The 11,892-nt window shown below is 47.1% G+C and overlaps 1 protein-coding gene across 2 annotated transcripts; it reads right to left on the reverse strand.

Moving 5' to 3' along the window:
* Positions 1 to 290: 290 nt before the first annotated feature.
* c2cd4a (C2 calcium dependent domain containing 4A) lies at positions 291 to 7,496 on the reverse strand. Of its 2 annotated transcripts, none has more exons than XM_068015112.1 (2): positions 6,655 to 7,496; positions 291 to 1,193 (listed from the first exon to the last, which is right to left on the reverse strand). In XM_068015112.1, the coding sequence occupies exon 2, from the start codon at positions 1,090 to 1,092 to the stop codon at positions 316 to 318; it is 777 nt and encodes a 258-aa protein (XP_067871213.1). In that variant the 5' UTR covers positions 1,093 to 1,193; positions 6,655 to 7,496; the 3' UTR covers positions 291 to 315. The 2 variants fall into 2 exon arrangements, with proteins under 2 accessions (XP_067871213.1, XP_067871214.1); XM_068015113.1 differs by lacking the exon at positions 6,655 to 7,496 and adding an exon at positions 2,322 to 2,399.
* Between the last annotated feature and the right edge of the window lie 4,396 nt (positions 7,497 to 11,892).

An 11,892-nucleotide genomic window follows, 5' to 3' on the forward strand; every position in this document is an offset into this window, starting at 1 on the left:
CCTATCCTCTCTCTGTGTCAATCCCTATCCTCTCTCTGTGTCAATCTCTATCCTCTCAGTCTATGAATTCCTATCCTGTCTCTGGATCAATCCCTATCCTCTCTCTGTGTCAATCCCTATTCCCCTCCCTGTATCAATCCCTCTCCACTGTCTCCCCGCTCCGTTCATCTGAGCCCAGGCTTCGAGTTTGTGGTTTAACCGTCACATCCCAATGAAGCAAATGCAGACTTCCTCCAGAATTGTTCTGTTATGTTAAAAATGTTTTAATAAAAAAGCATTATAGAAAGCAGAAATAGATACATTTTAATGTTGCCACTACAGAGGCAGAACACTGGCTAAACACAGCTGGCAAACCCCCAAAACAGCGTCCCTTTTCATGCGGGAGACTTTGTTAATTACTTTGATTTTTAAAAACGTGCAGTGGAGCTGCTGCCAGCTGATTCCGTGGAAATCGAAGTCCTGGTTGAAGATGGGGTTCCTGCTTCTGCGGATCAGGGCGCTGCGCTGCTTCTGCCCTTTGCCGGGTTCCAGCTGCAGGGACAAGCAGCAGCCGATAGCCTGGCAGTCGCTGTATTGCTCGTACATCCCCTCTAGGCTGAGCAGCCGGAGCCGCAGCCGCTGCCTCTCGCTGCAATAGTCCGCCCGGAGGCGGAGGATGCCACTGGCCCCCAGAGTGGCGGTGCTCTCCTTGGCTAGGCACTGCCCCAGGGGCACCATCCCCGGGAGGGAGAGGGCCGGGAGAGCCCCGGGGAAGGGCACCCCGATGGGGTCTGGCCGGCTGTGGAAGAGCGACTCCTTGCGCCGGGTGTGCGGGCTTTCCAGCAGCCGGCAGAAGCCGTACGGGGTCCGAGCCCGGGCCAAGTGGGGCAGTGACAGCGCCGCCCGGGACTTGGGATCCCAGTCCGTGCTCTCCCCATCCGTGGGGCCGGCCAGCTCCTGCCCCAAGCGGGCCCAGCTCCCGGGGTGTGCGGGTCCACCCTCCCCTGCGGCTCTGCTCACACTCGAGGTCCCGGGCTTGCGCTGGCGGCTGAATTTGGGCGGAATGAAGAACTCAGGGATGCGCTCGGGGGTCAGGACGTTAAGATAAAACATGGTCCTTCAAAGCTGGACTGTGGGGTAGGAGGAGGAGACCAGGAGGAAGAAATAAACTGGCCCCTTGACTGAACGGCCTCGCTGGAAGAGTCGCTGTCAATCTGCAAAACAGGAAGAAAATATCGGTTACTGAGCAGCAGAGAATCGATCTGGTGTCTGGAAGCTTGCACAACTCACAGACAATCCCAGAAGCTGCATCCCCAACCAGCCTCTCTGCATCCACTTCTGTTCTAGAGCCACTTGTCACCAGATCACTTTCTAAAGCAGCTACAGATTTCACCAGTTCCGATATTAATAGATTGTATGAAGAGCTCCTTCCCACCGGCGACCTGCAGGACAATATTGATCATATTATCCTGGTCACTCAGTACAAGGTTGTCTAGTCTCCCGCTCACTCAATGGTCACTTTGCTCAATCTCAGACCAGGTTGCCCAGTCCTAGGAGCAGAAAATGCTGGGATTTCTCAGGCAGTATCAGTGGAGAGAGAAACAGTTAACATTTCAGGTCGATGACCTTTCATCAGAACGGGGAAGTTGGAAATTCCGAAGAAGGGTCACTGACCCGAAACGTTAACTCTGCTTCTCTTTCCACAGATGCTGCCAGACCTGCTGAGTGGTTCCAGCATTTCTTGTTTTTATTTCAGATTTCCAGCATCCGCAGTATTTTGCTTTTAATTAAGTTGGAAATCTAACAGGTTTTGAGCAAGTGACGGGGAAGGTGGGAAGAAAAACAAAAGGGAAGGTCTCTGATAATGTGGAAGGCAGGAAAGATTCAATGACACAAGGTTTCATGGTGCAAGGCCAAATGAGATGGTACTGGAACAGGTCAAGGAACAAAATATGGCTCTAGAGGAGACGTAAATGGCAATAGCAGAATCATTACCAATACCTGTCACTGGGAAAAATGAGGGCAGAGGTTATGATCTGAAATTGTTGAACTCAATGTTGAGTCCAGAAACTGTAAAATACCCAGTCGAAAGAGATATTGTTCCTCAAACTTATGTTGAGCTTCATTGGAACAGTGTAGGAGGCCAGGGTCAGAGAGGGATGGAGCAGAGAATTAAAATGACTGGCAACCAGAAGCTCGGGGTCACTTGCAGACTGAACAGAGGTGTGCCACAAGGCAGTCACCCGAGCTGCTTTGGTCTCCCCACTGTAGCGGAGAGAGATTGTGAGCAGCAAACACAATACACTAAATTGTAAAAAGTACATGTTAAATCGCTCTCTCACCTGGAAGGAGTCTTGGATGGTGAGGAGACAAGAGGTAAAAGGGCAGGTGTTGTGTCTCCTGTGCTTGGATGGAAAGGTGCCTTAGGAAAGGGAGGGGTGTTGGGGCTGACTTTATTTAATTCGTTCTTGGGATGTGGATGACACTGGCAAGGCCAGCATTTATTGTCGATCCCTAATTGCCCTTCAAAAGATGGTGGTAAGCCACCTTCTTGAACTGCTGCAGTCCACAGTGGTATAGGTATACTCCACTGTTCGGGAGGGAGTTCCAGGATTTTGACTCAGCAACAGTAAAGGAACAGTAATATAGTTCCAAGTCAAGATGGTGTATGACTTGGAGAGGAACTTGCAGGTGGTGGTGTTCCCATGTGCCTGCTTCCCTTGTCCTTCTAGGTGGTAGAGTTTGTGGGTTTGGAAGATGCTGTTGATGAGTTGCTGCTATGCATCTTGTAGATGGTACAAACTGCTGGCACGGTGCGCTGGTGGTGGAGGGAGTGAATGTTTGAGGTTGTGGATGGGATGCCGATCAAGTGGGTCACTTTGTCCTGGATGGTATCGAGCTTCTTGAGTGTTGGAGCTGCACCCATCCAGGCAAATGGAGAGTATTCCATCACATTCCTGACTTGTGCCTTGTAGATACTGCACAGGTTTTGGGGAGTCAGGAGGAGAGTTACTTGCCACAGAATTCCCAGCCTCTGACTTGAACTTGTAGCCACAGTATTTAATGTGGCTGGTTCAGTTAAGTTTCTGATAAACCCCAAGATGTTGACGGTCAGGGATCAGCGATAGTAATGCCATTGAATGTCAAGGGAAGATGATTTGATTCTCTCTTGTTGGAGATGGTATTGCCTGGCACTTGTTTGGCACGAATGTTACTTGCCACTTATTAGCCCAAGCCTGAATGTTGTCCAGGTCTTGCTGCATATGGACACGGATTGCTTCAGCATCTGAGTAGTCACGAATGGTACTGAACACGTCAATCATCAGCGAACATCCCCATTTTTGACCTTATGATGGAGGGAAGGTCATTGATGAAGCAACTGAAGACGGTTGGGCCTCCAGCAATGTCCTGGGTGCTGAAAGCAAGCATTCAGGTGCAGCAAGCAATTAGGAAGGTGAATGGTATGTTGGCCTTCATTGCAAGAGGATTTGAGTACAGGAGCAAGGAGGTCTTACTGCAGTTAAACAGGGAGTATTGTGTAGAGTTTTGGTCTCCTTATCTGAGGAAGGATGTTCTTGCCATGGAGGGAGTGCAAAGAAGATTTACTGGGCTGATTCCTGGGATGGCAGGATTGATGCATGAGGAGAGATTGGGTTGACTAGGCCTATATTCACTAGAGTTTAGAAGAATGAGAGGGGATCTCATAGAAACCTATAAAATTCTAACAGGACTAGACAGGCTAGGTGCAGGGAGGATGTTCCCAATGGCTGGGGAATCCAGAACCAGGGGCTACAGTCTCAGGATACAGGGTATGTCATTTAGAACCGAGATGAGGAGAAATATCTTCATTCAGGGTGGTGATCCTATGGAATTTTCTACGGCAGAAGGCAGTGGAAGCCAAGTCATTAAATATATTCAAGAAGGAGATAGATATATTTCTCAATGCCAAAGGGATCAAGGGATATGGGGAGAAAGCGGGAACAGGGTACTGAATTAGATGATCAGCCATGATCTATTTTGAATGGTGGAGCAGGCCCGATGGGCCGAATGGCCTACTCCTGTTCCTGTTTTCTATGTTTCTATGTATTTGGTCTCCAACAACCACAACCATCTTTCTTCGTGCTAGGTATGACTCCAACCAGTGGAGAGTTTTCCCCCTGATTCCTGTTAACTCCAGTTTTGCTCGGGCTCCCTTGGTCAAATGCTACCTTGATGTCAAGGGTAGTCATCTCACCTCATCTCTTGAGTTCAGCTTTTTTGTCCATGTTTGGACCAAGGCTGTAATGAGTTCAGGAGCTGAGTGGCCATGGCAGAACCCAAACTGAGCATCGGTGAGCAGGTTATTGCTGTGTAAGTGCCGTTTGTTGGAACTGTCAATGGCATCTTCTATCACATTGCTGCTGATTGAGAATAGACTGATGGGGAAATAATTGGCCAGGTTGGATTTGTCCTGCTGTTTGCAGACAGGACATACCTGGGCAATTTTCCACATTGTCGGGTAGATACCAGTGTTGGAGCTGTACTGGAACAGCTTGTCTAGGGGAGCGGCTAGTTCTGGAGCACTACTTCAGTACTACAGCCAGGAGGGCCCATAGTCTTTGTAGTCTGCATTGCCTTCAACCATTTCTTGTTATCATGCGGAGTGAACTGACTTGGTTGAAGACTGGTATCTGTGATGCTGGGGACCTAAGGAAGAAGCCGAGCTGGATCATCCACTCGACACTGCTGGCTAAAGATTGTTGCAAATGCTTCCGCCTTATCTTTTGCACTGATGTGTTGGGCTCCCCCATCATTGAGGATGGGGATATTTGTGGAGCCTCCTTCTCCTGTTAGTTGTTTAATTGTCCATCAAAGTTCACAACAGGATGTGGCAGGACTGCAGAGCTCAGATCTGATCCATTGGTTGTGGGGTCGCTTAGTTTTATCACATTCTGCTTCTGCTGTTTATCATGCATGTTGTTCTGTGTTGTAGCCTCACCAGGTTGGCATTTAATTTTTAGGTATGTCTGGTGCTGCTCCTGGCATACTCTGCTGCACTTCTCATGGACTGAGGAGTGGACCAGGGTATCGTGGAGGGAGCAGTCCCTTCAGAATGCTGAAAGAGGAGGGGAAGATGTGTTTGGTAATGGCATCATACTAGAGATGGTGGAAATGATGAAGGATGATCTGTTGAATGTGCAAACTGGTGGGGTGGAAGGTGAGGACACGGGAAACCTTGTTCTGGGAGGGAGGGGAAGGGGTGGGAGCAGAAGTGCAGGAAATGGAACAGAGACAGTTGAGGGCCCTGTTAACCACGGAGGAGGGAATCCTCCATTGAACATTTTTTCAGATGGCTGTGGTTGTTGGTCATTCTGCTTTTCACATTCTCAAGACCCATGTTCTGTTTCTTTACTTGTCCCATTACCATCTCCTTTTGCCGTGCACCATCATCGCTTTTGCCATTTAATCACTCCTGCCTTCTACTCTATTGCCCACCTTCCCTTTTGCTCTCTCCCCTCCTCCCCCTGTACTTCTTAAAACCTCCTTCATCTCTAACTGTTTGCAGTTCCAATGAAAAGTCACAGACCTGAAACATTACCTCTCTCCACAGATGCCGCTTGACCTGCCGAGTATTTCCAGCATCCGCTGTATTTTGCATTTTCCTTCAGTAGAATGATGCCCAGCCACTGGGTCACTCAGTATAATATTGTTCAGACCACCAGCCACTCATTACAACATTCTCTTGATTTTTGGTCACATAGTAGAACGGCAAGTTACTGTTTACAGCTCAGAATGAAGCCATTCGGCCCGATTGTTTGATGCTGGTTTATATGCTCCACACAAGTCTCCTCCCACACCTCTTCATCTAACCCCCTCAGCATATCCATCTGTTCCTCTCTCCCCTATGTGTTTATCTTGCTTCTCCTTAAGTACATCTTTGTTACTTGACTCAACTATTTCCTATGGGGCAAGTTCCACATTCTTGCTGTTCATTGGCTAAGAGTTTCTCCTGAATTCTGTATTGGATTTATTAGTGACATTCTTATATTTAGGGTCCCTCGTTTTTGAATCCCCTACAACTGGAAACATCTCCAGTTAACTCTATCAAACCCTTTCATTGATCTAAAGACCTCGCTCAGATCACCTCTTACCCTTCCCTTTTTGAGAAAAAAACCCCAGCCTATTCAGTCTGTCCTGATAGTTAAAACCTCTCCGTTCTACTATTGTCCTTGTGAATCTTTTTTGCATCTCTTCCAGTGCATTTATATTTTTATAATATCGAGACCAAAACTGTTCACTGTGCTCCAATCGTGGTCCAACCAAGGTTCTATACAAGTTAACCATGACTTCCCTGGTTTTTCAATTCTGTCCCTCTAGGAATAAAACCTAGTGCTTGTTTTTCTTGTTTTTTTTTTAAAGGCCTTATTAATCTGCATTACTAGTTTTAGTGATTTGTGTTTCTGTGGCCTCGATTCCTCTGCTCCTCCAGCCCATTTAGACATTTATTATCCAAGCCACCTTATTGTTCCTACCAAAACACACCACCTCACATTTATCTGTATTGAAATTAATTTGCCAATTAATCATCCATTCTGCAAGTTTATTAATCACTTCTTGTAATTTGTCACAATCTTTCACAGTATTAGCTGCACCCCCAAATTTAGTGTCATCCACAAATTTAGACATTGTATTTACGTGAATGTTATTCAGTCTCCTGGTCACTCTCCGCACTGTTATCCAGTCTCCGGGTCACTCTGCACTGTTATTCAGTCTCCTGGTCACTCTCCGCACTGTTATCCAGTCTCCTGGTCACTCTCCGCACTGTTATCCAGTCTCCTGGTCACTCTCCGCACTGTTATCCAGTCTCCTGGTCACTCTCCGCACTGTTATCCAGTCTCCTGGTCACTCTCCGCACTGTTATCCAGTCTCCTGGTCACTCTCCGCACTGTTATCCAGACTCCTGGTCACTCTCCGCACTGTTATCCAGACTCCTGGTCACTCTCCGCACTGTTATCCAGACTCCTGGTCACTTTGTGCACTGTTACCCACTCTCCTGGTCACTCTGTGCACTGTTACCCACTCTCCTGGTCACTCTGTGCAATGTTATCCAGACCCCTGGTCACTCTGTGCAATGTTATCCAGACTCCTGGTCACTCTGTGCACTGTTATCCAGACTCCTGGTCACTCTGTGCACTGTTATCCAGACTCCTGGTCACTCTGTGCACTGTTATCCAGACTCCTGGTCACTCTGTGCACTGTTATCCAGACTCCTGGTCACTCTGTGCACTGTTATCCAGACTCCTGGTCACTCTGTGCACTGTTATCCAGACTCCTGGTCACTCTGTGCAGTTATCCACTCTCCTGGTCACTCTGTGCAGTTATCTACTCTCCTGGTCACTCTGTGCACTGTTATCCAGACTCCTGGTCACTCTGTGCACTGTTATCCAGACTCCTGGTCACTCTGTGCAGTTATCCACTCTCCTGGTCACTCTGTGCCCTGTTATCCACTCTCCTGGTCACTCTGTGCCACAAACTGTTTTTTATAAACAAACCGGTGATTCACCGCAGGTGCTCAACGGATTGGTTACACTCATTTATAAGCTTAACCAATCAAACTGGACATACTGGCTTTAATCCTTCCTGGCCAATTGCATCAGGCCAACAGAATCACTGTCTGGAAACAATAGTTTGCTCAGTTGATTTAATTACAAATCACCAGACAGTAGACGCTGCAAGCCTGAAATTGGAACAGTTCTGCTGCAGTGTTACAGCTTAAGGCACTAACATGTTTTGTTCCGATGAAGGGTCACTGACCTGTAACGTGAACTCTGCTTCTCTTTCCACAGATGCTGCCAGACCTGCTGAGTGGTTCCAGCATTTCTTGTTTTTATTTTGTTTCCTTCACAGATGCTGATGGACGCCCCCCGAGTGTTTTCAGTGTATTGAGCCTGATTTCACAGTTCCAAATCAGGGCGCACGGAGACTCCAGTCTGACTGGGAGAGAGCTCCTTGGAGCCGGAGTAATGGTAATACCGAATATCTCATACTGGAAACACTCGGTCTGTAAAGCGAAGTGACACTGAATCTGGAGGCGAACTGGTTTGAACGTATTCCTCATCCCCTGAACCGTAACTTTGTAAAATGCTCACACATTCAGCCAGAATAGGACAGTGAAGGGAAGGTGTGTGTGTAAGGTAACCTACAATCGTTGGCTCATTTGCAGGTTCCGATTTTTTAATATTCTGCAGCTTTAACTCAAAAGTGTGGCTGGATCGCTAAGGAGACCTTCAATATTGTATTTATCAGTGCAGACAAGAATTACTGGTCGGATGTAATGCATGAAAGGCTGCCGATTAAGACATTGCGTCTCATGGGTATAACGTGCTTAAGAAATAAGATGGCTAAGAAATGACTTCAGAGTGGGTTATAGTTAGGGGGATGTTTATCAGAGTGCCCCAGGGGCGGAGGCCTGATTGTTACTGATCGAGGGTTAAGCAACGCGTCGATTTTAACATTTGCATCCTTGTTTTCAAACCCCTCCATGGCCTCGCCCCTCCCTATCTCTGTAATCTCCTCCACAACCAGTTAACTGCACTCTTCCAATTCTGGCCTTTTGCGCATCCCTGATTTTAATCGCTCCACCATTGGCATCATGTCTTCTGCTGCCTGGTCCCTAAGCTCCGGAATTCCCTCCCTAAACCTCTCCGCCTCGCTTTCCTCCTCTAAGACCCTCCTTAAAACCCATCTCTTTGACCAAGCTTTTGGTCACCTGCCCTAATAGCTCCTTACGCGACTTGCTCTGAAATTTTGTTTGCCGTCTTTTGGGTGGGCCATTAAACCGAGGCCCCATTTGCCTGCGTGGGTGGATGTAAAAGAGTAAGGAGGTTATCCCCACTGTCCTGGCCAATATTTCCGGCAGGGACTCGGTGGGCTGAGTGGCCTCCTCCTGTGCCGTTGTGACGCTATGATGCTGCTGTGAAGCACTTTGGGATGCTTTCCAATGTTAAAAAGGTGCTATGTAAATGTGGGTTGTTGTATACACAGAACATGGGTTTAGGAGGGTTCTCATCGATGTCCTGTCCAAAACCTCAAACAGATTTGTTTGTGGGAGCTTGCTGTGCAAATATTGGCTGCCTCTTTACCAACTCTAGAACAGCTGCTACATTTCACATGGTACTTTATTGGCTGTATGGTGGTTTAGGACACAGGTGGTGAAAGGTGCTGTGTAAATACAAGACTGTCTTTCACAATTAAACTATAAGAGCTGCTCAACTGCAGATGCTGGAAAATCGAAATCAAAACAGAAAATGCTGGAATACTCAACAGGTCAGGCAGCACCTGTGGAGAGAGAAACAAAGTTAACTGGAAAATGTCTGAGATTTCAGTTTATAAGGAAGTACAAAGGCGGGAAGGCAGGGGAAGAACAAAGGGCCAAACACGAGAGGGGGAAGAGATCGCAATGAAGATGATCAAGGTAGGAGGGCATTGGAGTGAAGAAACTTAACTTCAGATGTGATGATACTGGGGCATGGGTGCATGAAGCAGTAAAGAGCCGACATACTCCCAGGTGTTCAAGTAGTTTGCTGATGAAATTCAATACAGGTGTAATTTTTCCACATTGGAATAATAAACAGGGGGCTTCCTTAATGTGCTCGATGAAATGCGGAGAGGATGAAAGAAATGTACAAGTGATAAAACACTATTCTTGGTTTGCCCAATAATAACAACATGCCAATTAACAAAGCAGACACAATGCTGAGGGACATTGCCAGATGAGAAGAGTGTAAGTCTTCAGGTATGGTATTGGAGCTGGAGAAGGTTCTGACCACACCACCCGTTGAATTATCTCACTCTGGCTCAAGGGATACATGCAGACCCTGGAAGCAGTTTAAAGAACCATATTTCCCCCATTGGGTCTGAGCCATGAGGAATGGTTTGAAACGCCTTGACTCAAAGGTGGTGAATCCATACTATGTAATTATCATCTGGGAACAACTAGCCCATCTGGGACAATCACATCATCAAGCCCCAGTCAATTGTCAACTTGTCTGGGGCGTTCATTCAGACTTTGTTCTGACTCAAGAACTGAGTGAAGTAGAAGCTCCGGTTACTTTAAACTCTAAGTTTATTTAGAATGATTTAATGTTCTGCTTGCTCTCCCTCTGAGTGAAATCCATCCACTCCTCTGTCCCAGTTTAAGTGGTCTTGAGTTTTACACCTCTTGTTGCACGCTGTCTGCAGTATTCTTCTGATATTTGTACCTGAATTGTTATTGGGAAGATTGTTTTCCTGATTTAAGGTATCCTTCTTGCAGACTTCTCCAGTTTGAGCCTGTTGAGAGGAATGCTTGTACATCTGTGTGACTTTTCAATTTCGTTGTCTTTTTTTTTTTAAGATCAAGATTTTACCTCAAACATGATTGGCGTGTGTTCTCAACATCCTACAATTTGCCATCCTGTGAATTATTTCCAACAGTTAATCTTTTTACATTTTAACAGCAAAATTAATGATGCAAAAAACACCCCCAATTCCAGGGATGACAAAAAGCGATTAAATAATTGCCAATGTTCAACGTTCTCCCTCGTGGTGCCTTTGATAATGTTGATCCAAATGTCATATACTATCCATGACACTCAGCCCTCAGTCTGATACCCCTGCTGATTAACTCAACTTCATGACTTCATTCCCTCCTCCACTGGTACATATGGATAAATAAGATCACTATAATCAATAGATGGAACATGCAGGAACCACCTTGGCACCCATTTAGGGGTATCATATAATTCCAACCGATGAACACATCTGTTTCCAAATGGATGAGGAAACAGTTTTTCATTATAAAAGGAGATTCTGGTACCAAAGTTCTTTCTTTTTTTTCTTTCTTTTGGGCCTCCTTATCTCGAGAGACAATGGATACGCGCCTGGAGGTGGTCAGTGGTTTGTGAAGCAGCGCCTGGAGTGGCTATAAAGGCCAATTCTGGAGTGACAGGCTCTTCCACAGGTGCTGCAGAGAAATTTGTTTGTTGGGGCTGTTGCACAGTTGGCTCTCCCCTTGCGCCTCTGTCTTTTTTCCTGCCAACTACTAAGTCTCTTCGACTCGCCACAATTTAGCCCTGTCTTTATGGCTGCCCGCCAGCTCTGGCGAATGCTGGCAACTGACTCCCACGACTTGTGATCAATGTCACACGATTTCATGTCGCGTTTGCAGACGTCTTTATAACGGAGACATGGACGGCCGGTGGGTCTGATACCAGTGGCGAGCTCGCTGTACAATGTGTCTTTGGGGATCCTGCCATCTTCCATGCGGCTCACATGGCCAAGCCATCTCAAGCGCCGCTGACTCAGTAGTGTGTATAAGCTGGGGATGTTGGCCGCTTCAAGGACTTCTGTGTTGGAGATATAGTCCTGCCACCTGATGCCAAGTATTCTCCGAAGGCAGCGAAGATGGAATGAATTGAGACGTCGCTCTTGGCTGGCATACGTTGTCCAGGCCTCGCTGCCGTAGAGCAAGGTACTGAGGACACAGGCCTGATACACTCGGACTTTTGTGTTCCGTGTCAGTGCGCCATTTTCCCACACTCTCTTGGCCAGTCTGAACATAGCAGTGGAAGCCTTACCCATGCGCTTGTTGATTTCTGCATCTAGAGACAGGTTACTGGTGATAGTTGAGCCTAGGTAGGTGAACTCTTGAACCACTTCCAGAGCGTGGTCGCCAATATTGATGGATGGAGCATTTCTGACATCCTGCCCCATGATGTTCGTTTTCTTGAGGCTGATGGTTAGGCCAAATTCATTGCAGGCAGACGCAAACCTGTCGATGAGACTCTGCAGGCATTCTTCAGTGTGAGATGTTAAAGCAGCATCGTCAGCAAAGAGGAGTTCTCTGATGAGGACTTTCCGTACTTTGGACTTCGCTCTTAGACGGGCAAGGTT

This window comes from Heterodontus francisci, chromosome 35 (assembly GCF_036365525.1).
Source record: "Heterodontus francisci isolate sHetFra1 chromosome 35, sHetFra1.hap1, whole genome shotgun sequence".
Lineage (NCBI taxonomy): Eukaryota > Metazoa > Chordata > Chondrichthyes > Heterodontiformes > Heterodontidae > Heterodontus > Heterodontus francisci.